Here is a 27758-nt window from a genome sequence, read left to right as displayed (position 1 = left end):
CGGACTCCCGCCTTTTCTTAGATAAGGGCGCCCCTAATCGCGAACCCGCTATAATCCGTCTTAAGGAAGGTAGGGAGGGACGGGTTCTACTAGGCAAGTACTAGGGCGCGGTAGAATTTGTCCTTTAGCGTCTCGAACGCTTTATCCTATTCTTCTCCTTAGGCGAACGGGGTTCCTTTACTAGTAAGCGTAGTTAATAGCGCGGAGATCTTAGAATAGTTCGGTACGAATATACGGTAGTAGTTCGTAAATCCTAAGAAACGACGAACTTCCTTTTAGGTCTTAGGTGCTACCTATTTTCGTACGGCTTCTATCTTTTCGGGGTCGGCTAATACTCCTCCTCCGTCGGCGTAGACGATAAACCCTAGGTACTTAATCTTTTTCTAGGCGAATTCGCTCTTTTTAATATCGAGGTAAAGGCCTCCGTCCTAAAGCTTCTTAAGTACCGCTCTTACCTTACGGAAATAGTCTTCCCTCGACCCGCTCGAGTAAATAACTACGTCGTCTATATATACCGATACGAAGTCGTCTAGATACTCCCATAGGAGAGTGTTAATATACCGTTAAAATGTAGCCGGGGCTCCGGACAAACTAAACAGGCATACTAGCTATTCGAACGAGCCTAGCCTCGTCCGGAAGGCCGTCTTATACTCGTATCCTTTTGCTATTCTAATCTTATAAAAGGCCGAGACTACGTTAACCTTAGTTAACTACCGGGCCTCTATTAGGTTCCTTATAGTATCCGGGATTAGTAGGAGGGGGTATCTATCTTGCTTCGTTAGAGCGTTAAGCGCCCTATAGTCGTAGTAGAACCGTAGTCCTCCCCCGGGCTTCTTAACGAATAGTACGGGCGCCGCCGCTTCGGAGTTCGCCGGTCTTATAAACCTCTTCTTTAGGAGCTCGTCTAGCGACTTCCGTAAGACTAAGAGTTCTTGTTTCGATATACTATAAAGCGGACCCTAAGGGAGTTAAGGCTAGGATCCGTCTAGTTTCTCTTAGAGTTCTATCGTATAGTCGATACTAGGGCGATAGGGCGCTAACTTATCGGCTTCCTTTTAATAAAATAGCGCAGCTATATCGCGAACCTCTAGGGGTAGCTTCTTCTTTAGCTCCTCGATCGTCGGGTATTCCTTCGTCTTTAGGGCCTTTTTAATGTCCTCGGCAATTGTCGCGGTAAGTAGGCTTCTTACGGCGTTAATCGTAGCGATATTCCTATTCGTATCGACCTCGCGGTAATAGCGCCCTTCTTTAATCTAATACCGAGCCCTCCCGTAGTAGTACCGTCGTTTTTTAGGCGCAGTCCGGACCTTATTATATACCTTCTATAGGTTCCCTAGGATAAGGGGAAAAGCTAATCCCGGTACGACGTAAGTATATACCGTTTGTCGGAATCCGTTAATTTCTATCTAGAAGGCGACGACTTCTATAATTTTCGCGTCTTGTATTACCGTAGACGCTCCTTTTACTTCTCGGGACTTACGGCTAATATAGCTAAGTCCGAGGCCTTTAGCTAGGCCCGCATTAATTATAGCGTAATACTAGTATCCTTCGTCGATAAGAGTAGAAGTTCCGACGTTATTTTCGAGGACTATATCGGTATATATAAGATTCCCGTTTATATCCTTTTTAACTTCTTCCTATTTCTTTGCCCGTACTCTATCTACTCCCGACTCCTAACTACGAGTAGGAGTTACTCTTTTCCCGAGTCGGAACTACTTAAGTCCGACTATTCTTTCGTATCCTTTAGAATAGATTATACGGAGGCGATACTAATCTTAGTAGGCTAAGCCGGCAGGGCGTACGGGCAATCTCGAATGCGGTGTCCGCTCGCTCTATAGCGGAAGTAGAGTCTTTTCTCCTTACGCTTCTCTCTTTCTATAGAGTCGACCTATTTAGCCCTAGATTTCCCCGCCGTCGATTATTAAGCTCCGCGGTTCTTTCTACGGGAAGCGTTAGTTTAAGCGGGATTTATAACTACGTCTCTATTAGAGTCGACCTTCGGGTTCGCCGCGGGGGCTATATAGGGGGGAATAACGACCGTAAGACTCGCTACTTCTTTCTTCCTTTCTTACTAGCGTTTCGCAGCTTGTTTAAACTAATCTATCGACTCGAGGTTCGTTATAATCCGCTCGACCTCCTCCGTATAGAGGTAGTAACTCTTAATCTTTAGTACGGCGGTAGTATAGGTCTTAGCCGCGTTCGAGAAGGTATTCTTTAAATAACCGATTTTCGTATCGTCTGTCTAATAGTCTCCGCCTACGCTTAGTAGAAGGCTATCGAATTCTAGCTAGTAGTCGTACTAAGGTTGTCCCTAGGAGTGCCTTAGGGCTTAGAGTTGCTCTAGCGCCTTTATAGCTTCGTTACTATCCGCGAAGACGTCCTTAAGTTGCTAGAAGAAAGCTTCGGGGTCCTTTCCTTTCGTAAGGCTTCCTCTTTCTTAGAAGTAGCGTATCCTAGCGCGTTCCTTCGCCGGTAGGGTATCGTATACGGTATCCTAGTAGTAATCTTCGGAGAGCTTTAGTTTTAGCTTAGAACGAACTCGGTACGAACTCCTTAGTCGTAGTAGGTAGTCCCGGAACGACTCGGCTTTCCTATCTTACGATAGTAGTTTCTACTCGCGGGATGCCGTTACGTTTTAGCCGGAAGCCGAGAGAGTTTCTAGTAGTCCCTTTAGGATCTCGTTCGTAGACTAGTCTCGTACTAAACTAGCTTCGGGAGGCCCGGGCTAGCGAGACGCTTCCGCGTATTAGAGCGCGGAACGAGTAGCCTATAGCTAGGCTTCTATCGTCTACTGTCTAGTATAGAGACTCTCGAAAGTACGATAAATCTCGTCCCTAGTTATCTCTAGTGCGGTAGGGGCAGCGTTCCCCTAGCTATCTTACTCGGGTTCCTAATAAACCTTAGCGTTTCCTATATTAAAAATCGAACCTAATATTACGGATAAGTAACGCGTACGCAGATGCTAGATATAAGACTTAATAGGTTTAATAAAGAGCTAAGTCTATCTACGTGAATCCGAATAGTTTTGTACGGTGCGCTAAGCGCTAAGTAGTAGGTTAGAGTCGCGTAGGCCGAATGCCTAAGGCTAGCGCTTTCTACCTAGGGCGTAGCCCTTTATAAATACTCTCGGTAGTAGTAGTATCCTTATCGTCCGTTATATCGTCCGCGGACTTCTTATAGTCTTTAGTATTACTAGTATTACTACTATCGGTGCTAGTAGATATAGATACCCTACGTTTGCTACTTTTACGCTGCGTTAAGTTCTTCCTTCTACGCTCTGTCTCTATACTCTCTTTAATAGCCGCTTCTACGTCGATAGCGGCTTACTTCTTAGTAGTAGCATACTCCTTAACAACTCGCTTAGCTTCTTCTATTACTTAGAAGTAGTCGTCCTTATTCTCGCCGCTAGAATATATCTAGTTATCGAGCTTGTATTAGGTATAATCCTTTAGTATACGATCGAATACCCTCTATAGGTTGCTATACTTCTTACAAGTCTCTATTATCTACGTATTACTAACCTTCGCCTAGAAGTATAGCTTGCTATACTATTTTTCTTTAGTAACTATATGCCTTATAAGGCAGAGCTTCTACGCTTCTATATAACCCTTCCGGCCGACATTAGTTATTAGCGTATCGTCGTCTTTAAGATTAGCCGCTATAACTGCCTCTCGTAACTAGCTCTACTAATAAGCCTACCTCGTACTTTAACTTAATTATAGAGCCCTTAGAGGTATCGGTAGAGCGCTATTATTAAAGCTACGGAAGTTAGCAATAGCTTAGCGGATAGGCTTAGGTGTCGCAGTGCGCTTAATCGACTATTAGAAGCGACTAGGCGTCTATAAAGAACTCTAGCTAAACTCGCGCTTAGTTAGAGCCGGAGTAGGTAAAGAATTAAGCTAGAAAGAGCCTTCTATAGCTCCTATAGTAACGGCTTCTTACTTACTTAGAAACTAACCGTAGAAGGCTTTATTTAGACTGCTATTTAAACTATCTACTATTATATAACCGTAGTAATAGTAGACTCGACAAGTAAGACTCTTATTCTATACGGATCTCGTAAAGTTACTTACTTAACCTAAGGCAACAGCACTATACCCTCTACGGCACCGACGATAACCTATTAGGCCTTAAGACAGGCGCTCTACGTGTAGAGCGCCCTCAGCAAGACAGGGGTGTATAGAGCCTGCTTGCTAACCATAATCGACACCTTGGCATCCGTATTCGGTTGAAGGAGCGCTTTGCTGACCGGCTGCACACCACCTCTATTGAACTGCTCACCCACAGCTTTCGAGCGAAGCGAACTGCAGTGGCCATGCCCTGATCTGGAGAGCTGTTCCTCTTCGCTTCCAATTCACACCAAAATCTGCACACCTCGTCACCACCAGGTCACAAATTCCGCGAGCAGGTTATTCGCAGGGATCCACAGCTGATGGACTGCAGCTTCATCACGTCTTTGTAATCGACAACATGGCGTCGTTTCTCGCCGTTCCTCCTCCATAGGCATTTCGTCATGCTGGAAGTCAGTTCCCGATCCCTGTCGCTCGCAGCTATATATGCTCAAAACGCTGAAGGCAGCAGCTCGAATAGAGAGGCAGACACGCTTCTCGGTGTTCATTTGCTTCATCGTGCGAGAACAGGATCATGGTGCACAGCCAGACCGAGCTTCCGAAGGTGAAATGGGGTGTGATCGGTCAGTATCCGATCACCGCGATGTCACGTATCACACTTATACATCACAGGCAGTGGAATGATATCCAGCTGGTTCGTGTCAGATATACTCAAGCCCGACTGGCCAGAAAAGAGCGCACACCATGAGGTCGTGGCAATTGGAGCTTCCAGCTTGGACAAGAGCAGACAATTCATTGACAAACACGTTGTTCCAGCATCGCCAGTCACCCAACCTGCTGCGTATGGCTCATACCAAGAGGTCTACGATCATCCAGATGTCGACTGCATATACATTGGAACACCGCACAGCTTCCACAAGCAGAATTGTCTTGATGCCATCAGGGCGGGCAAGCACGTCCTGTGTGAAAAACCATTCGCGATGAATGCGAAAGAAGCTCAAGAAGTTTTCGATGCCGCCAAGCAGAAGGGCGTGTTCATCATGGAAGCCATGTGGACTCGATTCTACCCTCTCGTGAAGAAGATCCAAAATCTCATTTTTGTCGAGAAGAAGCTCGGGACAGTGTATCGAACCTTCTGCGACTTTGGCCTGGCAATCGATATTTCAAGCTTGCCTGCGAGCAGTCGTTACAAGGATCCGGCGCTTGGAGCAGGAAGCCTTCTGGACATCGGCATATATAGTCTGACTTGAGGGATCATCACATCTACTGACAAGGTCGGCGATAAGGCAGAAGATCCAGAGGTCAGCAGCTTGCAGACGCTGAACCATGGAGTGGACACTTCCAGTTCGGTGCTCCTGCGATACCCTTCCACTGGCAAACAAGCAGTCTGTACGTCGACAACGGATGTAGTTGGCCCGACCGCTTTCGCACGAATCGAAGGTAGCAAAGGATCCATCGTAATCCACGGGCCTTCTCCAAGTGCTCCTGAGAGCTTCGACTTCATTCCCAATGATGGCAGCACCGAAGAAATTTATCACTTCGACAAGCCAGGCTTCGGGCTCTTCTGGGAAGCGGATGCAGTTGCCCACGATATCAAATCTGGCAGGCATCAGAACGCAACCATGCCTTGGGCTGAGACTCTCCGGGTGATGAACATTATGGACGGCGTGCGGGAGAGGGGCGGAGCGCGGTTTCCGGTCGATGACTGGTGAGAAGGGTCAGGTTCAAAGAGGCATATGGACACCCATACAGAGCCACCACACCACGTCGGCACTTAGCCTAAGTCATACCCACGGGAGATGGTACTGTAGAACCTTGCCGCAGCCTTCAACTCAAGCCTCCGTAGCGCAATTGATGTGATGCTGACCACACTGAATCCAAAACTGCCCAAGCTGAACGGGCCAGCCTTGAGGCACACATGCAATGCATAAATTAACTCTCGCCTGATTGCTCGCGCCGGCCGCGGGCTCTGGCGGGCATTTCTGGTTCAGCCGGGGTGGGGGCGCGGTACCCCACCACAGCTCCCAATGCTCGACGTCAATTGCTGGAGAAATTCTACGACAAAGAGACACACGCATCTCATAGCACCGGGTATTCTTACGGAAAATAGTAAAAACAAATCCCTGGACTTCAAACACACTTCTCTCGAGGAACAACAACCTCCGACAACAATTCTCGTTGCTTGCTTGCCCGTCCCGAGCTGTGGTCACCTGCCAAATTTATTACTGACCGACTACCTAGTGGACTCCTTACATTCCTTTGCCTCATCAATCCTTAGCAAGTCGACGAAGTTTCTCTACTCAACATGTCTAGCACAACTACCACGCAGACCGGTCCTCCCAGCAAAGCGAACATTGGAGTCTACACGAATCCCCAACATGATCTCTGGATCGCAAATGCACTTCCAAGCCAGGAAGAAGTGGAAAAGGGCGAAAGCCTGAAACCCGGCGAAGTCACAGTCGCGATCAAGAGTACAGGAATTTGCGGGTAAGCCACTACTACTCCATTCAATCAGTCACATTCTAAACCAACCCTTCCAGATCCGATGTCCACTTCTGGCACGCAGGCCGCATAGGCCCGATGATAGTCGAAGACGAACACATCCTCGGCCACGAATCCTCTGGCATAATCGTCGCCAAACACCCGTCGGTGACAACGCTCTCCATCGGCGACCGCGTCGCAGTAGAACCCAACATCATCTGCGGCGAATGCGAACCCTGCCTGACAGGAAAATACAACGGCTGCGAGTCCGTAGAATTTCGAAGCACACCTCCAATCCCAGGCCTCTTACGTCGCTACGTCAACCATCCTGCCGTCTGGTGCCATAAGATCGGAGACATGAGCTACGAAGACGGCGCGCTGCTCGAACCTTTGAGCGTTGCGTTGGCCGGGATGCAGCGCGCGAAGATTACTTTGGGGGATAGTGTTTTAGTGTGTGGAGCGGGGCCGATAGGATTGGTGACTTTGGCTTGCGTGAAGGCTGCGGGCGCCGAACCGATCGTCATTACGGATATTGATGAAGGGAGATTGAAATTTGCGAAAGAGTTCTGTCCGAGTGTGAGGACGCATAAGGTGGAATTCAGCGACACGGCGGAAATGTTTGCGGAGAAGATTGTGAAGTTGGCGGAGGGCGTGGAGCCGGCTGTTGTGATGGAGTGTACTGGTGTTGAGTCTTCGATTGCTGGAGCTATTCATGCGGCCAAGTTTGGCGGCAAGGTTTTTGTGATTGGGGTGGGGAAGCCGGAGATTAAGATTCCTTTTATGAGGCTGAGTACCAGAGAGGTGGATCTTCAGTTTCAGTATCGGTATGCGAATACTTGGCCGCGAGCGATCAGGCTGTTGAGGGGAGGGGTGCTGGATTTGTCGAAGTTGGTTACGCATCGGTTTACTTTGGAGAATGCGGTTGATGCGTTCAAGGTTGCGGCTGATCCTAAGCAGGGTGGTATCAAGGTTATGATTCAAAGTATGGAAGAGGGAGAGAAGTGAATGATATGAGTGTTGGTATAAAAACATGGCCTATATCACGACGATCGATAGATTCTCTCACGCGGAGCTGAGGGAGAAAGCAGTAGAGGTCTTTTGATTGACAGTGTGAAGACTGAGTTGAATGCAATGCGATAACGTTAAAAAAGTATGATATGAACAACTATCTCCCATCTCTTTCTTTCTACGGGTCGATAATGAACTCACCTCGCACAAAACAAGCCCAAGCATCACAATGACCTTCCGAATTCTCCATCAGCGGTACACAATGGAGATACTGCTTGTTGTGCTCACCCCAATACGCTTCACAATCGAAAGCTTGAGCCTTTGCGCCTTGCTTAGCCACATTAGCAACAATGCACGCCTGAAAATCCTGTGCTTCCTGCGTATCACCTGGAGCCACCTCATCATCACCAATCTTCTTAGATTGGTACCAATCCGTGTAGAGCCTCTGAGATACCCACGGAAGTCGCATACTGGATGGCAAACCATTATCGTGGAAAGCTATGGGTCGAAGAATGAGGAAGTCCTCGTAATTTTCCTTAATGCGATCGAGAGAGGACATCAATGTCAACGTCTGCATGCTCGCAGTTTCGGATTCGAGCGTTTTGAAGATGGCAGCCGTTTCGTCCACGAGATCACTCACGTCGGCCGCGGCTTGAAGCTCATCTGCAAATTCCACCCAGTCGATGTCGGGAGATTCTGTCGCAGAATCTTGCGAGGGACTTGCGATCTTGATATCGTCGTATGCTTTGCCTCTGGCTTCTGCGAGTTCGGCTAGAGCTGCTTTGATGAAACCTTTTGTCACGTCTTCCTCCGCCATGAGAGTGTACACTTGCTTGCCACTTTTGCGATCCACCACTTGCGTTTTGCATTGCAGTACAATTCTGGTACCAGAGCTGCCGTTTGAGGGAGCTTCTATACTCAAAGCACATTCTACTTCCGTGCCGTAGGTAACGCTGAGATAAGTGCAGGTCCCCACGTCGAGAATGCTAGAACCATGTCTGTAATTTTTGGAAACGAAGCGTACTGGTGTGCCATGGACCTTGGTATCGCAGAGGGCAACACCACCAAAAGCTCCATTCTGTGCGGCGACTCTGGGCATCTGGCCTTGCGATTGTGAGCTATTGGTGTTGCGTTGGTCATTGACGAAATTCTCATTCTGCCGAGTGTATAAGGTTGAGGCAGATGTCAGCGTTGGCAACGAGACTTGGCTAAATGACGAGACGACACTCTCATCATCGGGAACATCGTCAAGATCCCACCAATCTCCGGATACATGCTTCACGAGCATTCGAGATTTTGCAAGAGCAACCACAAGCTGATCGAGTTGCACAGGCGTGATCTTCAACGCATCGTCTTTGATGTTGAGCTTCTCCACACCACCAACATAGACCTGGCTTGGACGACGCGAAAGTGCTCTCGAAGCCCTTGGTGTCGGACACTCGTCATCGTCGTCGGTCTCGCGCGGAAGTGTGGGACTGTCTGGACTGGCAGAAGGACTGCTGACTGGGCTGGAGAGAAATATTTGTGACCTCGTGACGTCGACCGGGGTGAAGTAGATGTCGTCCTTCTGTCGCGAGCGTCCGGATCCAGATGATGTGCTGGAGCCGCTTGGACTTCTCTTATGGCTGAGATCGTCAGTGTCAATACGAAGATCGACCTGAGTGCTGGAAATGTGGTCCGGAAGTGCCTCGTACTCCTCAACTCTCTTTTTCACGCTCACCGAAGAGGGACTGTATGTCGTTGCTGGAAGTAGGAGATTTGCGCTGTCTTGCGGAGGCGAATAGACCACAGGCTTGAGCAGTTGCACGCTGGCCTCCCTAGCCACCCTGACCTGTGGCAAGGACTCCGCAAAATCAATGGACGATACGCTGCCTCGAGAGGCATGTGGAGACTGTGTGAAAATGTCAGTGTCGGTCGATACGTCTGGCTCGCTCTCGTTGTTGAAATTCGTGCTGGGCGTGAAACGCACACTTTTGCGCTCTCTAGACTGACGTCTTGATCGGCTTTCATCCTTCAACTGGTCCATAGACTGCTTCTGCTGCTGCCGATGCAATTCATGTGCTTCGCGCTCCCCCAGTAATTGTGACCCTCGCAAAGCGTGTGCAGAGGCAACCGAATAATCGCTGTGTCCCATAATGATTGACGAAGATGTCTCAAATCGTGTCTCAACTATATTTATGTCTTGTCAATCTTGTTTGGTCTGACCTGCAGTACCTTGATATTAGTTCTATCGCCGGTCACAGACCTGAACTGAGATAAAAGTGGCCGTTAGTAGATCATTAAAGTGAGGAAAAACGTGTATGTGCATGTCACACTCTGCGGTTTGCGCGAAAAGTCCGTGTGATGAGGCTGACTTGGCGACAAAGACGCATTGTCTTTGAATATTCAATCTCGTGGCGTCTACGATGATGGAATGTGAATAAAGAAACATGTGTTGGACCAAGAAGGAGAATAGAAACGAAGACAAAGCCTCGCCAAATCGTGATGTCTTGATTGACAATGGCCCATGAGCCTCGGGTCTGGATGTGCTGTTGGACGCAGTCTCTGACTCCTTGCTTCAGGTTTGCGCCACTTCATAGACCGTGATGATCATCGTAGCATTCCTTGCTCAATAATTCCTCGTGCGCCGACGCTGGATGCTGTATTACGCTGTACAAAGCGAAGACCAAATGCGTAGAGTGGTGAAGCGCTTGGTTTCGAGCCAGTGCTATGATAACGAATGCTTCTCCGCCGAAGCAAGGTCGAAAATCGACAAGCTAATCCAGGCTTGTGTTGGAGAGTGTCTCTGCCAAGTCCTCCTACGGGTTTGTCAAAAGGTATTCCACAGCGCCCTGCACGCTGCCTCCGCTTCTCCGCAACGCTGTGACATTGCGCTCAAACTCGTAGAAGCCCATGTCGTTCAGCTGCCGAAGTTGCTCGGCATAAAGCTCCTCAGGAGGGCGATTGTCGGGTGGACCTTGAGGCTCTGGAGACCCCCCGAAACCTCCCATGCCACCTAAGGCACCGAAAGGATTGAAGCCGCCTTGCCCTCCTTGTGCGCCTTGACCTCCGCCACCAAATGCTTGCATCATTTGCTGCATGAGCTCTGGATTTTGTGCAAGCTGTTGCATTGATTGGGCGAAGGGGTTCTGCTGATCGCCGCCTTGATTCTGTGCACCGCCAAAGAGGCTGCCGAATGGGTTTTGCTGAGCGGACGTGTTTGCATTTCCGCCTGCACCGCCAGCATTGCCGCCCGGAGCACCCGAGCCAGGAGTGGGAAACAGTGCCGCGAAAGGATTCGCAGGCGGAGCCTGAGAGCCAGTCTGACGTTGTGTGCCGCTCGTTGCCGTGTTGTTATCTGCATTGGCTCCTTCTCCGGCAGGAGTTGTGTCTGTTTGGCCAGGCATCGGGAATGCCCCGTCGCCACCTGCACCATTTCCACCCATCACTCTCTGCATGTTCATTTGCATTCTAATCATGTCTGGATTGAACATCATCCGCCGCATTTCTGGGTTCTCTATGGCTGCACGAGCCATAGGATTGTTCCGGATCATTGGGTTGTTCCGGAGCATGTCTAGTACGGCGGGGTTGTTCATGGCTTCATTCATCTGTTGCGCGAAGTTGGGATCTTCAAGCAACCTAAGCATCTGATCCGGATTCGGCGGCGCGCCCATTCCTCCATCAGCGCCAAACATGTCGGCGCCGGGCAGTCCGTGAAAGCCAGCATAGCGAGCGCCGGTGAGCTGTGCTAGAGGGTTGCCAGCGCCAGTGCCAGCGGCGATGTTGGAAGGCACATTCGAGGCTGGCTGTCCAGCTCCCGGGGGCACTGCGGATCCGCCTTGGTTCGCAGGAGCTTGCCGCTGGTTGCTCGGCGCGCTCTTGACCAGATGGACAGTGTTGCCATCCTTGATCTTGTAGCTGCCTAATGTGTCGGCATCCTTCAGCACGCGGCCACTGTAGATGAGGCGTTGCGACTCTGGTGGTACATTGGCGTATTCTGAGCCCGATAGCTTCTGCTTGAGATCGGCGACGGTGGTCGAGGCGGGGAGAGTGAGGGCGTATTTGGCGTCTGAGGAGGACTTGATGTTGAAAGTCACCTGCAGGTCGGCCTCAGTGTTACTGTCGGCCATCTTGGCCCAGGTCGAGAGAGATGTCCGTTCGATCTGTTGCACGAAGCTGGTCTCGGCGGGGCTCAGCTCTCAGAGGTGCTATGTATGCTGGAGGCGCTGAAGGGTGGTCGATAGAGATAGCGGTATGGGATGCGGCTGTATTTCTGAATTAATACGTGTTGTGTGTGCACGCGCAGATTTGTGGTCAGCAAGCAAGCAGCTGCAGTATCGATTGTTCCGGGCAGCGCAGGAAGAGCAGTGCAGCCGAGACTGGAGTTCAGAATCACAGGGAAGCACGCACAAGGCCGTAAGGCAGAAGGTGGCCACGAGCCTCATGCGTAATTGCGTATGACGACCAACGACCGCGACTTGAGGCAGCAGCGTCATATGCGCACGACTTTTGCCTTCACTCAACCTCAATCGGTTAACAGTCCGTTGCCGTCGCCGCTGCAATGTCAACCTCGGCAGGATACCGCAGGCGTAGACGGCAACCAAGGTAACCCTACTGTAGCAAAATCCAACGATCAATGTGATAGAGCTATCGTTCTTTCCGCTTCACTCTCCTGTCAACCATTCCTCTGATATTCGTCACCTGCATCCTCCCACCATGAAAGCAATCCAAGTAAAAGAATACGTCCAAGGCCCCCGCGACCTCACCGTCTCCGAAATCCCCGACCCCGTCCCAACACCAGATCAATACGTGATAGCCGTGAAATCCTGCGCAACAAACTTCTTCGACCTGCTCCAAATCCGCGGGAAATACCAACATCAACCTCCCTTGCCATGGGTCGGAGGCGCAGAGTTCTCGGGCGTGATCCTCGCGACCCCTTCATCGCCAGCCAAACGTCCACCGAAGTTCAATGTCGGTGATAGGGTCTTTGGGTCGGGACAGGGAGGTTATGCGTACAAGGTCTGCGCTCAAGAATCGCAACTGCAACCCATACCGAAAGGTTGGAGTTTCTTCGATGCTGCAGGATTGTTCGTGACAATGCCGACGAGTTATGGGGCCTTGGTCACGAGAGCTGGGATTAAGAAGGGGGATTGGGTTCTCGTGCATGCTGCGGCGGGTGGTGTTGGGTTGGCAGCTGTACAGATTGCGAAAGCGTTTGGTGCGACTGTGATTGCGACGGCGGGAACGAAGCATAAGTTGGATGTTGCCAAGAGCTTTGGAGCGGATTACGGTGTGGATTATCGGGATGAGAACTGGCCGATGAAGGTACTAGAGCTTACGCCAAAGAAGAGGGGTGTTGATATCGTCTATGACCCGGTGGGCTTGATTGAGAAGAGTCAGAAGTGCATTGCATGGAATGGGAGGCTGCTGGTGATTGGGTTTGCCGGAGGCAATATCGAGAAGATGGCGACGAACAGAATACTGTTGAAGAACATCGCCGTTATGGGATTGCATTGGGGTGCATACGCGAAGAATGAGCCTGAGACGATTCCACGTGTGTGGGAGGAGTTGCAGAAGTTGATGGAGAGCAAGGCTATTCGGGCCACGAACTATACAGACAAGGAGTACAAGGGTCTGGAATCCGTGCCAGCAGCCCTGGAGGCATTGGGCGGGAGAGATACATGGGGAAAGGTGGTGGTAGACCTGCCAGAAGCGAAGGAGAGCAAGCTGTAGATCAATTGATAAAGTACTGTACAAGAGCTCGTAGCCCAGGCTTGCATTATTTGATGTCGATGAATCTGTTCCTTGCACGTCTCGTCGGCGGACTGTGCCGTTCGCGTGTCTGTCATAATTGTGGAGCGCACGTAAGGCTTCCCATGTTCCCCATCATGAAGCATAAAGCACAGCAAGATCCCAATTGGAGATCTGAATATCCGATTGCTACTCCCCAGCGCCTTGCTCTGAAAAACATGCCAATCGACGCGTCCATGGCGGGTCGAAAGTTGGGTATCTTCAATCACGATTTACCGTCCGCACTCCGTATGCGTCTGTGTTTTGGATCCTTCTTGCATCTAACTGTCTTGTTGACACGAGCTCCGGTAGCTTTCAAGTCAGATGACCTTCTGTAATCTAATCGCGTCTTCTGCACTGCAATGCTAGACCGATGCGATTGATTGGCGTCTGAGCTGTCGTAGCCTTCATCATCCACCTCAATTGTTGGCGATGCTGAGTCCGAGTTGACTTCACACTGCTCCTGACAGGCGACCATTCGCGACACTAATGCTTCAATATCCTTCGCGTGTGTTGATGAGCATAGCAGTCGTGTATTGGCCTGTCTTTGCATGCGTCGAGAGGGTGAATGGGGTCTTGCAGGTGATGTGTGCGATCGCGACACGGGTGCAAGATCGACGTCGTGCCGAGGAATCTCCCAGCCGGCATCATCGTCGTTGTTCGCGTATGCTTCGCACGAGTCGTAGCATATTTGTGAGTCGTGCCTCAATCTTGAGCTCGCGAAGCTTGCGGCTAGGTCGGTGACAGAGAAGCGAGGTGGTAGGTATGGAGCAGTTGGCGAGCATGGAGAAACGGATCGCGAGGTGTGCCTGGTTGAGATAGTATGGCTTGTGGAGTCCAGTGACGGCGACCTCGGAGTGTCGAATGTGAAGTTGGCGTCGAACATGGTGGTGTGCGTGAGGGGAGCGGAGGATCTCGATCGAATATCAAGTCACTTCACATGGGAGGATGCACAAGCACAAGGCGGGCCGCCGGAGGTAATAAGGGAACAAGATCGAGGCGGCGCGGCAAGAGGCGCTTTGATGAGACCAGCGGTAGCAGTAGTATGTCAACCATGCTCCAGGAAGGGCGAGACGCGGGCGATGCAGCGTGAAAGGTGGGTGTATGGGCAATCCAGACGCAATCCTTGGACGCGAAGCTGGGCCGCGAAGACCGGAGACGTGCTGGGGGGTACCGAGGTGGCTCCCTCCGATGACAAGCAACAAGCAGGTTGGCAACGTCGTTCTCCTCGTTCGCATGGCATGGCATGGGTTGCACACAGCGTTGAGAAGAGCGGCCTCAGCGGAGCCAAGTGCCGCGAAGCCATTCGATCCAGATTCCAGACCTGTCGTGGTCAGCCCAGCCGCTTGGGGCCTTGGGCTGACACTGCGAGTAGTACTCCCCTGCGCAGGGCTGCGCAGCCAAGGTCAGATAGCCCGCTCCAACCAATCACGCAGCGGCACATCCGACGGAGCGTCTGAGACAGGCCTAGCTTTCCCACGTTGCATTGCGTGCGCGCCAGGCGAGGCGCCGAGTGATCTTCTGGAAGACGCCTGTGGAGCGCATCTCCGTCTCTTCCCGACTTTTGCGCCTCGTGGTGTTCCTGCGGCAAGCTGAATGCGTGCGGTGCAGAAGACGACCTGCCGGCGCCACATGAAACTTCGGCATCAGCGGCATCGCATCTGGTGCCGTCGAACGGCGACGGCATGTGTTGCGAGAGAGTCGCTGGAGCGCTTTGAAAAGGCCCGCCGGCCGCTGTGTGCCTGAATGGATCGCCGAAAACAGGGCCGTTGATCTCTTCAGACGGAGCCCGGCACTTTTCGAGCTTATTAGGTACGACATCACTGAACATCTCTCGGGTGTCCACATTGAAGAGAATCATTCCGACTAGAACTGTTCGTTCATTGACTTCAGCTTATAATATCACCGACGCGCGTGTCGGGCCAACTTGGCGCTTCCAGGTTCTCGGTCGTGCTGCTCGTGCAACACGGGACCAATCGTTTGCCATACGCCACAGTGTAATCACGACGCCGCTAGAGACGCCTTCTGCTGCAGACTGCGGCATGGTGGCCTCAAGGCTCTGCGACACGCTGCCTCTCGTCGGCTGGCGACGACGAACTTCCAAGTTGCTCGGAGATGCTCACCCGCGTGGCGGAATGGCACCGTCCGTTGCTCTGGCCTCACAGTACTGCGCGGAGTGAAAGGTTATGAGCTGACTTAAACTATGTACAGATACATATCGGAACGCCTGCCACAAGTAAGACGCCTGCAATCTTGGTAGAGTTGGTTGAGCATGTATAGCACAGCTATGGTATAGGTACGAATCAGACAGGGCAATGCTCGTTCTACGTGGGCTTCGACCCAGACTGGTTCTACGCATATGCTTTCCACAAACCTGCCACTGAATTGTGAGCATCTGGCAAGCGACAGCGACAGCAAATAAGCACCGCAAAATGGGGTGATTTCTTGAGATGAATTGAAATTTGAAGCAAGAATGAATGATGAGGGTGTAAACACCATAAGTCAAAAGCCACAGGGCGGGAGGCCTCATCATCGTCCAGGTTGCTATGAGAGATCCCAGCCAATTCACCCTTTCTAGGCCCATCTGTGTCTCTGTAGAGACCCCATCTGCAAGTGTCGTTTCGGTGTATCTCGAGGGAACTGTAGCGGTTTGTCTGTTCATCAAGCGCTTCTGCCTCTGCCCATGCACGTGACTCATGCTCCGACCGTTGCAGAGCCTATTCGACATCATGGAGTCTCCTTCTGAGCGTTTCCTCGGACTCTGCCAATGGGTAACACTTCTTGCATGTTCGGGACCGCAGACGATGTGAGGACTTGAACAAAGTATTGTCATGTCTCGGCACCTTCCGTTAGCGTCAAGTACGCAGTAGCCAATGAGCAGTCTACTAGTGCTGAGTCGCTGGACAGACTTTCTCCTACATGTGAACAGAGAAACAAAATTCCAGTTTGACGCAGACGAAAAGTCTCCTCCACTGCCACTGCCATTGTGCTGCCATGGCTTCGATTGTAAGGTCCACGGCGGCTCGAGCAGTTCATCTGCGTATCTCGCCACGGCCCTCGAATTTAGGGGAATCACGCGAGATTCTGCGTCTGATCTCACAGTTCGGCGAAGTAGAATACTTCAAGAATCTAAAATACGATTCCCTCGCTGCCCCGAACTCGACGTTGGTCATTTTCCGAGACGAAGATGCAGCTTACGATTGCCTGAAGCGGATGCCTATACGCTTTCGCATGTGCAGAGCTCCAGTGCTGGAAGATCAAGAGCCAGAGAGCACTCAGCAAGAGCATGCCAGTATGGCAGCGCAGCAGCATCCACAACCGAACGCAGCTGCTGGGCCAAAACGCGGCGGAGCTTGGGGTCTTTCGCAGACGCGCTCCATGTCGACAGCAAGCCTCCCCGAACCTCCATCTCGACCCTACCAAATGCCCTTCCAAGCCCCTCCTCCACCGCCGCCCTTGGAATCGCGTCTCTTCCAAATCTTGGTGAATCCAGCCCGTATCAATTTCAGAGATCAGATCAATATGCGCTCCTACCATGGTTCATTCAGGATCGACACGAAAAGCATTGCCCAGCGACATCTGCAGCAGGTGGTGCCGCTGCCTGGGCTCAGTTGCGTGAATTGGCGAGCAACGGATAAACCATGGCGGATCATTGATAAGGAGAGGGACGAAGAACATAATGGACCACAGAGACGAAAATCACTGAAAGAGCTATATGAGGAAGGTGCGCGAAAGAGTAAGCCTTAGAGATGAGACTTCCGCTGTGAAGCAATGGCCTGCAAAGCATCACTCCAGACACTTCACCGCCAGGTGCGACCACTCAGTGCCTGCCGCAGGTTGACGGTCGTCTAGTCGCTTGAAGCCGTCGCGACTGCACTTCATAAGTATTGCACCATCAATCTTGCGAGGTCTCCAAAGCAACGACAATCCAAACTCGCTCTCGACAGCAAACTACATCGGCACACCAGTATGGCTCGGACCGAATATGCGATCAAATTTGCGAAGCCGTCTCTTTGCCGAAAACTTTTGGAACGTGAGGGAGAGCAGATGCGAAAGTCAGTGATCAATAGGAGGCTTTGTCAGCAAAAGGAACGCAGGGCTAGGTTGCGCGGCTGTGGATGTCCTATCTGTCAACCTGCGCTCTACGACCGCCCAGAGCCGATCTTTGACGTCTGCAAGGGTTTCAAATATCGCAAACAGGATGCTTGGGATCTTGCACTCATGGCTGTGAAATCTTTTGCTAGTGTCAAACTGGTTCAGAGCCAGCTGACGGCCTTAATATCCTGGTCCGTTTGGGCTTCTCGTCGAACCCTTGCCGCCCCGCGACCGCTTAACGACCGCGACATCCAGACGGTGGTCGGAGTTTTCAACGAAGTCTTCTTTCTAGGAGCGCTGCCACCTCCGAAGCTAGTCGTGCTTTGGGGCGATATGCATTGCCTCCGCTATGGCGAACAGCTCCCATCTGACAATGCAATCGATCCAGAGATCATCAGGCTTAACTCCAGCAACCACATCTTGCAGCGCAATCGAGTTTGGACTATCGGAGTCATTCTACATGAGGTTCGCGGGCCATATGTAACTTCCGAGACTAGTGGTGCACGTTGACTGACCGGCATCATTAGATGATACACGCATTCCTATCGCGGTACACCTGCTATCCTTGGCATACTGTTGGGTGTGCGAGCGGTAGATGTGGTCAGTCATATCGTGTTCATGTGGGTGTCTCAGGCCATGGACGTGCTTTCCAATATATCGCCAAAGCGATCGAAGACCACGCCATGCGATTGCTGGGCCTTCAGATGCCGCTAGGCCGAGGGAATGGGAGCATGGCAGAATTCATGAGAGGCGGCGGCTTTCCGTGCCGCAGGGACAGAAGGCAGCTATATACCGGGCGACATTTTGAGCCCATCTGGCAACACTTGGCTGAATCTCAGGACGACTCTGTCATCATGACTGGGATACTCTTGGGCGTAGCCAAAGTCAAGAAATCATATGCCTACAGACGAAGGCTGTCAGACACGGTATTGCTTGAAGCACCCTATCAACGTCTACTGGCCGATAATTGACTCGCGGAACACTTCAGCATGGTCTCTAATAATGGCTTAAGAAATTTCGACAAGCTTTTAGGAACTAAAGGCCTCTCAGATTCGATGGTTTTCCGATGCAGGAATGGCCACGGACGGTCTTCCACTCCGCCGACTGTTGATAGTAAAGTTCTGCGCAATGAGAGATGAGCGAGTTCCGATGTTGACTATTCCATCCATCTAGACCCTCTCTCAAAGTTTCGATGGTATCCTCTACACCCTGTGGAATAGCCTCCGAGCCCTGCGACTGCTGTTTTATCCAATGGGAGAAGCAGATTATGCCTGTATTGAGTCATTCGGAGTCACAATCTACCACTCGGGCTGCGGACGCTACTACTCGCTTCTTGATGTCAGTGCAAGAGGGTGTACAGTATGATCTGATCACCCATCCCATCCGTCCTGGCATTATTATTATGCTCCTGATCTGTCCTGCCAATTTGTCCGGCCCTTGGAGAAATCTTGATGACTATTCGGCAGGCTAGAAGAATGTTTGCGCAAAGACCAGGATGACCTTGGCTGTCAAGGCGGTGTTTCCATTGTGTTGGAAATCGACAAACGTTCGAAGTGGCAACACCACGACGACTCATGGTTGCTGTACGAATCACAGATGTGAACATCGGCGTGAGCTCGACCCATACAAACGTGCTGTCAAACACAACGCTGGCAGATCCGCACACACACGCAATCCTGAGGCGCCACACGCGTCTTATAACCTCGCGGTCTGATCATGCTCCGCACGACCACGACTACACGCAAAGCTTCCTACCCCGACTCCCCGGACCCCGAGCTTGCGGAGTCAGGACACTGTTGTACACCCTAATTAAGCGAGCTGGCGGAAGGGGGTGATCCCTGAAAACGGAATGTAACTGGTCAAAGCTAGCGTACTGCGTAAAGGAATTATCCGCACCTTTAAAAAGTTCACGCTGACGTTTTCAAGCTAGCTGCCGCTTACGGGGATTTACCCCGTCTGCCATCTCGCTTAATCAGGGTGTACGGTTGTATACATACCTGATCATCTTCATGGATCATTTTGCACTTTGGCTACGACTTCCGTGCAACTTCGGCTAGAGGGATGCGACGCCAACATCACAGTAAGTCATAGACCTTCGCTGACTCTGCACTGTCCCATTTTTGTGTAAGCGAGTGGTTGTATGCACTCATCTGCCGCAATCGATGTGTACACACACGCTTTCCTGTTCCTCAAATCTTAGCTGCTTGAACCTGGGAAAGTCAAAGCTTGATGCTGGGATGACCTGTGTAAGGAGGACAGCATTGGCAAGAGGCTGGGTATCTAAGGGGTCTATACCGAGTGCCGCCATCGCACAGGCCTCGAGAGGGTGTCCCACTTCCTCTTGTGCTGGACCCGCTGTCGTTCACAAAAACAAAACACCTCACCAACAGTCATTCGTTACAGTTCCAGCAACCAAGATGGCAGTAATATCCAGAGACCAGAGTGACAAGCACACCGCCAGCTCGCAGACCGACAATGGCCTGGGCAGCACACTTCATAGCACGAAGGACGTTGAACTTAGCCGAAACACTAAGATAGCAATCGCAGTGGCGATTCCAGTGTGTGTGCTCATGGCTTTATTTGTCTGTTTGATTTTTGTGATGGAGCATAAGCGAAGAGTGGCGCAGAGGTCTGGTCATCAGAGCACGATTTTGCAGCGACCAAAGATCAGCAGTTATATGGAACGCAATGGAGCAAGGCAGCCGCCGCTATTGCAGCCAGAACCACACGACGTACTGCAGCCGCCTTCGACGGCAGACAGCAAGTATGAAAAGGATTTTGAACCGTAAGACGCGTCCTGTGGTCTGCGTTTCGAATGCTGACAGGTGCTAGGCACGAACTCGAAGATACTGCTTCGAAGTTCGAAAGCTTCAACTTCAACAGCGAAGATGACAAGCCACTGCCTGCTCGGCCGCCTCGGAGCGATAGCATAGTCAACCCTCCTGTTCAACCACCCCACAAGCAGGATGACTTCGCCCAAGCCCGACAACAATTCCTGGAAGCACCACAGTCTCCAACAAGTCCACAACGTCACTCAGGTACCGACATCCCGATCAACAGTACCCGCTTCTCAACAATGGAAGACTACAACCGCGTCTCCAACCGCCACTCAACATTCATCAACACCAATCGCGACTCAACATTCAACGACAGCAATCGCCAAACAATGATCACAGTCGTCGACCACGACATCCTGGAAGCCGTAGCCGAAGGCCGCGACAGCATGCGATCAATGGACGTCCAAGAATACACCCACGCCCCAGCTGACCCCATGGAACCTAACCTCCACCGCGAATCCAACCAATCCGGCTACGGAATCGCAATCACAGAAACCTCCAACCGCGACAACCGCCACTCCACAGCCTGGGACATCCGTCGCTTCAGCCAGCGAAACCCTTACCAAAACCGCGTCTCCCTCCATCCCAACAACGACCCACGCGTCTCCCGCCTAGCTTCATCCCGCTACAGCGAATCTCCCGAAGGCTTCGACTTCAACATCGACGACGAGAACGCACACCCAGAAGACACTGCCACGGCCCTCACACCCGTTTCCGAAGCTTCGCACGCAAACGTCTTCCACGCGAGTCAGCGACTCTCAAGGCTCGATGAACCTGGCCCAGACCCTTGGATGCGAAGACTAAGTGCCCAGGAACCTGAACCCGAGCCTTCGCATAGAATTTGGTTGGATTCTGCGGCTGAGATTTCGGAACATCAGTATCAGCATCAGTCGAGGAGTATGTGACTAGCCGAGACTGGACATCAGCAAAGCCGGAGTGTGGATAGTAGTACTACTAATAAGGTGGAGGGGGAGGAGGTGATGAGGGAACAGGATCAGGTGCTTTTGGATATGATGATATTTGAGTTGCAGCATCCGAAGGGTATGGTCTGAGCGGGGCGGAGGACGCTTTTTGTAAGATTGTGAGTGCAGTGAGTGAAAGGATGTGAATGCGAGGAGAGGTTGGAGACTTTTCTCTTAAATGTTGGACAGCAGAAGGAAGGGGTGGAGGCGACTTTGGTGAGCGAAGAAAAGGAGGAAGGCAGTTGGATACTGGAGTCTGCCATCCAGCCATGTATTAGCATTTCTGACTTGGGTTTCAATCAGCATCTGGTCCGAGCCATCGAGGCATCCTGTAACATTATCAGCAAGCAGTGTCAAAACATCACACAACACAACCCAACAAATTTCTTAGGGCGAGCAAGAAAGAAAGCTTGAAGGAAGACGCATCCAGGAGAAGACACAAATACAACTTCTCCTCGTTCTCATCATCGAATCTCGCTATGTAACCCAAGTCTGCAGCAATCTGTGCCACATGAAACGACTACGACACAAGCTGCACCATCCATCCCATATACACAAGCCACCTCTTCCGGTCGATGGCATGATTTTTGATAGTGTCAAGCGCCGCGCACAAAATGCCAGCGAAGCAAAGTATTCAAAATACTCCTTCTTGCCATGCATGAATCCATCGCTCAATCAGTCCCTAAAAAGTCTTTTCCTTCCCCCGAAAACTTGTAGGCTGTACAGCAGCCTTCTCTTCCATGGCAAACTCTCAGAATGCCACAGGAACTTTGAACGCCGATTCCCATGCGTTACACTTCATGCTGTCTTGTATTATAGTATAGCACCCTCACTGCGGTGTGCCTTCCGTCAAGATGCGTGCCAATTCGCTTGCATCGGCTGCCTTGCTCGTAGTCATAATGAATTGACCGAGAGCAGGCTCGGTCGTGTGGAGATGGTCCCAGAATGCTGCGGTGACCATTGTATCTTTCTTTGGGTGGATCGCATACTTGCTGCCCTTCAGAGGATTGTAGTTGAGTGTCAGCTTGCCAGTGCCGACTCTCGAAAGGATCCGTGTCTTTCCGGTCTCCTTGTCCTTGAGTAGGTAGACAACACCAAAGCCCTTTGGCACCCACTTCTTCTGACCTTGGTCGTTGAGCTCGAATTTCGAGGTCTTGACATCATGGAACTCGCCTAAGACATCATTCGCGTCTTGCTCCTCAGTCGTCAATCCAGTCTGATCCTCAGCTTGTGGATCGTTTGAGGTCTCTACATCCACATCTTCGCCCTCTGCCGCCGTAGAAGCCTCGCCGTCAGTCGTGACACCAGGCGTAGTTGCACGTGAAACGCCGAGTGACGAAGGCTGAGAGCTGAAGTTGAATCCGGTAGATGGCGGCGCAAGCTTGCTTGAGGTGTCGGTAGATGCGGATCCGGCACTAAAAAGACCGCCACCGGCGGCCTTTCCAACTGCGCTGTTTGCAAACAGACTTCCGCCGCCAAGCTTGGGCGGCGAGACAGCAGGTGTCGTAGACGCATTATCGCCAGCATTGAATAGGCTGAACTTGATGGGCGTCTCAGGCTTCCATGTGTTATCGCCCTTGCCCTGTGCCTTCTCCAAAGCTGCGGCAGTCGGCTGCTTCGCAGGTGAAGTTGGGCCATTGGATGTGGAGGTCGTGAAGCTGAAGCCCTTGGCGCTCTTCGCTGCCTCCTCAATCTTCTGTCGCTTCGCCTCCTGCTTCTCCTTATCACGCTTGAGCCATTGCTCCTCGGTCTCTTCGTCGCTGTCGTAGTCATCTGACTTACGTTTCTTGCGATCTTGCTCCTCTTGTGCCTTCGCAGCGGCTTCAAACGAGCTCAAGAAACTGCTACCAGCAGTAGCACCGCCGGCTGGAGTGAAACCAGAAGGTCTTGCAGTACTCGTCTGGGCGCCAAAGGATGGCGTGAAGCCTGAAGTCGCTGGCTTTGATGTTCCAGATCCGGAAGTCGGCGCGGGAAACAGTGATTTCGTTGATGGACTGAAGCCAGATGTGGATGCTGGCTTCGGTGTCTCCTCTCCTTGAGGCTTGTCGAGCGTGGAAGCGAAAAGTTTGGCGGTATTACTCGCCGCAGCAGGGAGGGTCGGATATTGTTGTGGCTCGTTCGGCTTAATGCGCTTCTCTGTAGCGGGCTGTTGTGCCAGATCATCGCTATCCTCTTCGAACAACCGCTTCTTGGTAGGTGCGGTAGTTGGCGGCTGGCTGAACAGGTTCGTTACTGGAGCCGCCTTCGGCGTCTGCGCGAACAGATTGGTCTGTGATGGCGCGGCCGTGCTTGAGCCCGAGCCTTGGACTGGTTGCTTACCAGACGACGTCGTCGCATTTGCAGAAGCCGCAGAGGAAATGTTGCCAGATCCGGCAGCAGCTGATGCAGGAATAGCTGCCTGAGGAGGCGCAGGGTGGAGTTCAGACTCAGTTGGTCGTGATCGGCCAGCAATGTCTGCAGATGCGACCAGAGCGAATCTAAATATCTCGCTCAAGTCCTGGTTGGTCTCTAACTTGTTGATGTGCGCCAGAAGTGCGTCGTTCAACTTCTCGAATGAAGCTCTCTGAGACTCACTTAGTGCTCCTTGGGCAGCAGCCACGGGTCGGTAGCCGGTTCTGCCGGATTCTTTGAACGTGTGCTTGGCTGGTGGCACAGGCTGCTTAGGCGTGGACGATTGCGCCGCTGCGGGCAGAGCTGCAGTAGATGAGGCTGCTGGAGTTTGCGAGAACATGTTCTTTGATGGCACCTGAATATGTGCAGACGAAGCTGGCTTCTGGAATATCGAGGCAGATGGTGCCTCGGGTGTTGGAGCTGGCTGCGAGAACATAGGCTTCGCGGCAGCTGGTGTTGCAGAAGCGTTATTGAACAATGACGCCTTGGGCGTCTCGTCTGGATTCTGCTCTGTCCGATCAAACAATGACTTCGCCGGCTGTGAAGCTGAGGTGGCCGAAGGAGCGGGCGCATCGATCCGGTCGAACAGCGATCGTGCTGCTGAAGGTTGTGTCGCTGGCATCTCGGATGGAGCAAAGAGCGGCTTTTGTGGTGTGGCACTCGGAGTAGTCATGCTGGTATCTTGCTGAGCCGCGCTCAGCTTGAACAGCGAGCTGCCCGACGCTGCTTCAGTGGAACCAACCCCTCCGAATAGGTTTGATGGCGGCGCCTGTTCTGCTTCTTTCGATTTCGGGAAAAGCTCGATCTTGCCGCTCTCAGCCTGTTGTCCCTCTTCATCGTCGCCTTCCTTGTACGCTTGGCCTGGAATGTGTGATCCAAACTGTGGAGTCTCCCTAGGTGGAAGGTTATCGAAGACACTGCCAGTAACCTTGCTAGGCTCATTCGACATGGTCTGAGAGCCGAACAGGCCTTTGCCGGTGCTTGCAGGCACTGAGCTGGATGGAGCATTGAAAAGGCTTGTCGAAGGCGTGTTGGAAAGGCCGCTGAAAAGGCTTGTTGTCGGCTTTGGAGTTTGTTGCTCTGGCAGAGAAGCAGCGGGAAATAGATTGTTGCCGGCGCTGCTCAATGGCTTTTGTCCGAGATTGCCGAACAGATTACTGCTAGTTCCCGTACTCTCGACAGGCTTCTGACCAATTCCTGAGAACAGCGTGTTCGACTGCTCAGGCTCTGGCGTCTTTTGCTGTCCAATGTTTCCGAACAGGTTGCTGCTGCTCTCTCCATTCTGCTTTGGCTTCTCTTGCCCGATGCCCGAGAACAATGTGCCATTCTGCTGTGTATTCTGCGTACCAAAGCCGGCGAGTGGAGTACTCTGCTTGTCACCATTCTGCTGTGTATTCTGGCCCAAGTTGCCAAATGGATTGGATGGTTGATTATTGCTCGCTGTGGGTGTCTGGCCAAAGCTTGCGAAGGGAGTTGATGGCTTTGGCTCCTGCTTCTCTTGAGCAGCTCCACCGAAATTGAAGCTCACGTTGCCATTCGTGTTACTCTGCGGTGCCTGGCTGCCGAAACCGCCAAAGCTGGTGGTCGGCGTGCTGGTGCCATTCTGCGGAGTGGAAGGAATCTGGCCAAAGCCGAAACCGGTACTGTTGGTCTGCTGTGACTGCGACGGCTGATTGAACATCGAGGTAGACGGGTTGAAGCCATTCTGCTGTGGCTGCGAGGCATTGGTGCCAAATGAAGTGGCCGTGCCAGAGCCGAAGCTTGGAGCTGCTGACTGGCCAAACATGTTCGAAATGCCGTTCTGCTGGGGTTGGGAAGGTGCTGGCGCAGATGCGCCAAATGCGAAAGGGTTATTGGTCGAGGTGCCGTTTGTCTGATTGCCACCGAAATTGAAATCGAAGCTGCTGGCAGTAAAAGGATTGGCCGCGGGCTGCTGCTGCTGTTGCTGGGGTTGCTGCATCGCGCCGCCGCCGAACATGCCACCACCACCTCCTCCACCGAATGGATTCGGCTGCGGCGGCATATTGATAGCTGGACTGCCGCTGCGAGCGCGTGCGCTGGCTGATCTCTTCGCCGCTGCGATTCTAGCTTTGACGTCAGTTCTACCCAGGCCGTATTTCAAAAACTCCTCAGGCAAAAGCCCGACATATTGCTCGTATTCCCTCACGATCGTCTTGTCCAGCTCCTTGTACTTCGAGACGCGCGTGAGGAACCAGGTCCTCATCAAGGTGTATTCTGGTAGGATATGCGGCGCCATGACGGCGGTGGAACTGTGGAAGAGTGCGATGGTGGTGCGAGTTGGTACGCGAGCGTGGTGTGGGTGTTTCGTGGAGTGTGCGGTTAACACTGGGCGATGGTGCAGAGTTGCATATAAACATCGTCCCAGCTCGTTCACACAATAGCTTCACAGCTTCAACCGTTGAAGCGCCCCACCACATTGTCGCGTACACCGCTCCCGCAGCCAACTTCACTTCCACAATAGCCATCTCGCTCCAACAATAGCACGCGTCATTACCAACAATAAGAAAAGGTCTACTCACTTTCTGTTGGCCATCTGCGCGGCCGTAGCCTGCATGGGCTTGTCTGTGTTATCCATGCCAGGCGCTGCTCCGCCGTATCTGCTTTCGCCGCTCTCCCAATTGTTTCCAGCTGCTCGCTTGCTCATGACCAGAGCGCGTTCGAGGCGCGGCGCGGTGCGGTTCCGAATCAGATGAAGTCGTCGATGCGATGGACGAGTCGAGGTCACGTCCGTCACCGCGCGCAGCGGCAGCGCTCTATAATCGCGATCGCACCGGTATCGATGGTATCGAGCGGTCCTTCCATCAACAACAAGAATTTATATGCGCGTGGACCGATGTCGTGAAGGGTCGTACTTGGTGAATGGGCTAGAAACAGTTTTGAGCGATGTTCAACTTGAGAGACTTCACCTGTGTCTCGCCCGCGGCTGGGTCCGAGCCAATCAAATGATAACGAAGGGGTTCACTTTTGGTGACCTGATGCAATGCCAACACACAGCAACCTTAAAGTCGATATTGCGGCCGACTCGATGGTGTTCGCGTCACGGACAGCGTGGGCTTTGCAGATGCAGCTGCAGATGCAAATGGACCCAGCCAGTGCTGCAGGAGCGTTCACAGCCTACTGCAATTGCCCGGGAAGCGGAACGCGAACGCGGGTGCGTGTGAATACGGTACGGTACATCCAAGCCATCATTTAGACAACCACAATGGCACAAGCAAGACGGTGAATATGTTCTCAGTTTCACTTCATAAAGTACATGTCGCATCGATGGCGACGGGCCATGAGGTGTTAGGCCAAGAGTGTACCATACATCAAGAAGCACAATCCAACGCCGAAGTCATCATCATCTAGAGCTTCGCCTTGTTCTGAGCCTTCTTGAGGATCGGCTCCATCTTGGTGGCTTTCATAACGGCGCCCTTGATCTTCAGCTTTCCGCTCATGAAAAGCTTCTGCGCGTTCGCCTTGCCAGACACGAGCTTGCCGAAATTCTCTTCGCTGAGGTTGAGCGTGACTGAATGCCTGTCAGCATAGCTCTCTGGTCTGAACAAGGTATGCTCAGGCAGGAAAGCAGCTTTTGCTGCAAAGAGCACGACGAAGTATGTCCGAACTCACCATCAGCCTTCTTGCCCTCCGGTGCGAGGCCTTTGCCAACATCGCCGGTGTTCTTGAGGTCCAAATGCCATGCCTGCTCTTGTCCCTGGGCGTTCTTGAGGTTGAAAGCAAAGATCGCGTTGCACTGCTTCACGGCATCCTTCTTCTCCTTCGGGTCTGCCAGAGCAGCGGCGATGGCATCGAATGCCTCGGAAGATGGATATGCGTCTGGAATAGATGATCAGAACCGTACATCACATAGTCGCAAGCAGCTTCAGTGCTTCACCACTCACCGTCCTTAAGGGTCATCTTGTCGATTGCTTGCTTTGAGGTACTGTTGGAATGCGGAAGGTTCGGCTTTGATGGTGATGAATTTCCAAACAATGAAACCGTCAAGTAAGGATAGTTTTAGGTGACTGGACACACCTCAGGGCGCGGCACCATGTGATGCTTATATTCACAACCCTTAGCGCACATGAAACAGCGACAACTTCCAATGCGTCAGGCCGAGGCTCAGCTCCCGCGAGAATCTGGGG

The 27758-nt window shown here is 52.0% G+C and overlaps 10 protein-coding genes across 10 annotated transcripts; 4 read left to right on the top strand and 6 right to left on the bottom strand.

The window, feature by feature from the left end:
- Positions 1-4644: 4644 nt before the first annotated feature.
- MYCFIDRAFT_188053 (uncharacterized protein) lies at positions 4645-5782 on the top strand (the record flags this gene model as incomplete). The annotated part of the gene is made up of 3 exons (XM_007928005.1): positions 4645-4693; positions 4743-5255; positions 5322-5782. 3 exons carry the CDS (start codon positions 4645-4647, stop codon positions 5780-5782), a joined length of 1023 nt encoding a protein of 340 aa, XP_007926196.1.
- A 593-nt stretch (positions 5783-6375) lies between these two features.
- On the top strand, positions 6376-7556 carry MYCFIDRAFT_36401 (uncharacterized protein; the record flags this gene model as incomplete). The annotated part of the gene is made up of 2 exons (XM_007927565.1): positions 6376-6557; positions 6611-7556. 2 exons carry the CDS (start codon positions 6376-6378, stop codon positions 7554-7556), a joined length of 1128 nt encoding a protein of 375 aa, XP_007925756.1.
- A 181-nt stretch (positions 7557-7737) lies between these two features.
- On the bottom strand, positions 7738-9693 carry MYCFIDRAFT_80375 (uncharacterized protein; the record flags this gene model as incomplete). The annotated part of the gene is made up of 1 exon (XM_007927785.1): positions 7738-9693. The coding sequence occupies one exon, from the start codon at positions 9691-9693 to the stop codon at positions 7738-7740; it is 1956 nt and encodes a 651-aa protein (XP_007925976.1).
- Positions 9694-10005: 312 nt separating this feature from the next.
- On the bottom strand, positions 10006-11887 carry MYCFIDRAFT_164107 (uncharacterized protein). The gene has a single exon (XM_007928004.1). It carries the CDS (start codon positions 11666-11668, stop codon positions 10358-10360), a length of 1311 nt encoding a protein of 436 aa, XP_007926195.1. The 5' UTR covers positions 11669-11887; the 3' UTR covers positions 10006-10357.
- Positions 11888-12254: 367 nt separating this feature from the next.
- MYCFIDRAFT_80373 (uncharacterized protein) lies at positions 12255-13271 on the top strand (the record flags this gene model as incomplete). Its single annotated transcript, XM_007927784.1, has 1 exon — positions 12255-13271. The coding sequence occupies one exon, from the start codon at positions 12255-12257 to the stop codon at positions 13269-13271; it is 1017 nt and encodes a 338-aa protein (XP_007925975.1).
- Positions 13252-14225, bottom strand: MYCFIDRAFT_211147 (uncharacterized protein). Its single transcript, XM_007928003.1, has one exon. It carries the CDS (start codon positions 14212-14214, stop codon positions 13555-13557), a length of 660 nt encoding a protein of 219 aa, XP_007926194.1. The 5' UTR covers positions 14215-14225; the 3' UTR covers positions 13252-13554.
- A 2095-nt stretch (positions 14226-16320) lies between these two features.
- On the top strand, positions 16321-17075 carry MYCFIDRAFT_153524 (uncharacterized protein; the record flags this gene model as incomplete). The annotated part of the gene is made up of 1 exon (XM_007928002.1): positions 16321-17075. A coding segment is annotated over one exon (755 nt), but the record flags the coding sequence as incomplete, so codon positions are not given.
- Positions 17076-18458: 1383 nt separating this feature from the next.
- On the bottom strand, positions 18459-19817 carry MYCFIDRAFT_174307 (uncharacterized protein; the record flags this gene model as incomplete). Its single annotated transcript, XM_007928001.1, has 11 exons — positions 18459-18694; positions 18729-18748; positions 18782-19057; positions 19092-19158; positions 19194-19278; positions 19320-19335; positions 19365-19420; positions 19449-19476; positions 19503-19568; positions 19598-19778; positions 19808-19817. 11 exons carry the CDS (start codon positions 19815-19817, stop codon positions 18459-18461), a joined length of 1041 nt encoding a protein of 346 aa, XP_007926192.1.
- Positions 19818-22051: 2234 nt separating this feature from the next.
- Positions 22052-26278, bottom strand: MYCFIDRAFT_196233 (uncharacterized protein; the record flags this gene model as incomplete). The annotated part of the gene is made up of 3 exons (XM_007928000.1): positions 22052-25959; positions 26062-26078; positions 26154-26278. The coding sequence occupies 3 exons, from the start codon at positions 26276-26278 to the stop codon at positions 22052-22054; spliced, it is 4050 nt and encodes a 1349-aa protein (XP_007926191.1).
- A 573-nt stretch (positions 26279-26851) lies between these two features.
- MYCFIDRAFT_211145 (uncharacterized protein) lies at positions 26852-27681 on the bottom strand. The gene is made up of 3 exons (XM_007927999.1): positions 27516-27681; positions 27244-27450; positions 26852-27142 (listed from the first exon to the last, which is right to left on the bottom strand). Exons 1-3 carry the CDS (start codon positions 27529-27531, stop codon positions 26979-26981), a joined length of 387 nt encoding a protein of 128 aa, XP_007926190.1. The 5' UTR covers positions 27532-27681; the 3' UTR covers positions 26852-26978.
- Between the last annotated feature and the right edge of the window lie 77 nt (positions 27682-27758).

The sequence above is a fragment of the Pseudocercospora fijiensis genome (assembly GCF_000340215.1).
Source record: "Pseudocercospora fijiensis CIRAD86 unplaced genomic scaffold MYCFIscaffold_4, whole genome shotgun sequence".
Taxonomy (NCBI): domain Eukaryota; kingdom Fungi; phylum Ascomycota; class Dothideomycetes; order Mycosphaerellales; family Mycosphaerellaceae; genus Pseudocercospora; species Pseudocercospora fijiensis.
The sequence above is the reverse complement of the archived record's forward strand: the minus strand, read 5'-3'. Positions and strand labels throughout refer to the sequence as shown.

What these genes read in the sequence shown, in the direction of transcription:
- MYCFIDRAFT_211145 (XM_007927999.1), bottom strand. An exon ending in GGAGGGCAAGAAGGCTGATG is followed by an intron (nt 27,143 to 27,243) that starts GTGAGTTCGGAC and finishes ACAGGCATTCAG; the next exon opens with TCACGCTCAACCTCAGCGAA.
- MYCFIDRAFT_164107 (XM_007928004.1), bottom strand. Translation starts at nt 11,668, where the DNA reads ATGGCCGACAGTAACACTGAGGCCGACCTGCAGGTGACTTTCAACATC.
- MYCFIDRAFT_211147 (XM_007928003.1), bottom strand. Translation starts at nt 14,214, where the DNA reads ATGTTCGACGCCAACTTCACATTCGACACTCCGAGGTCGCCGTCACTG.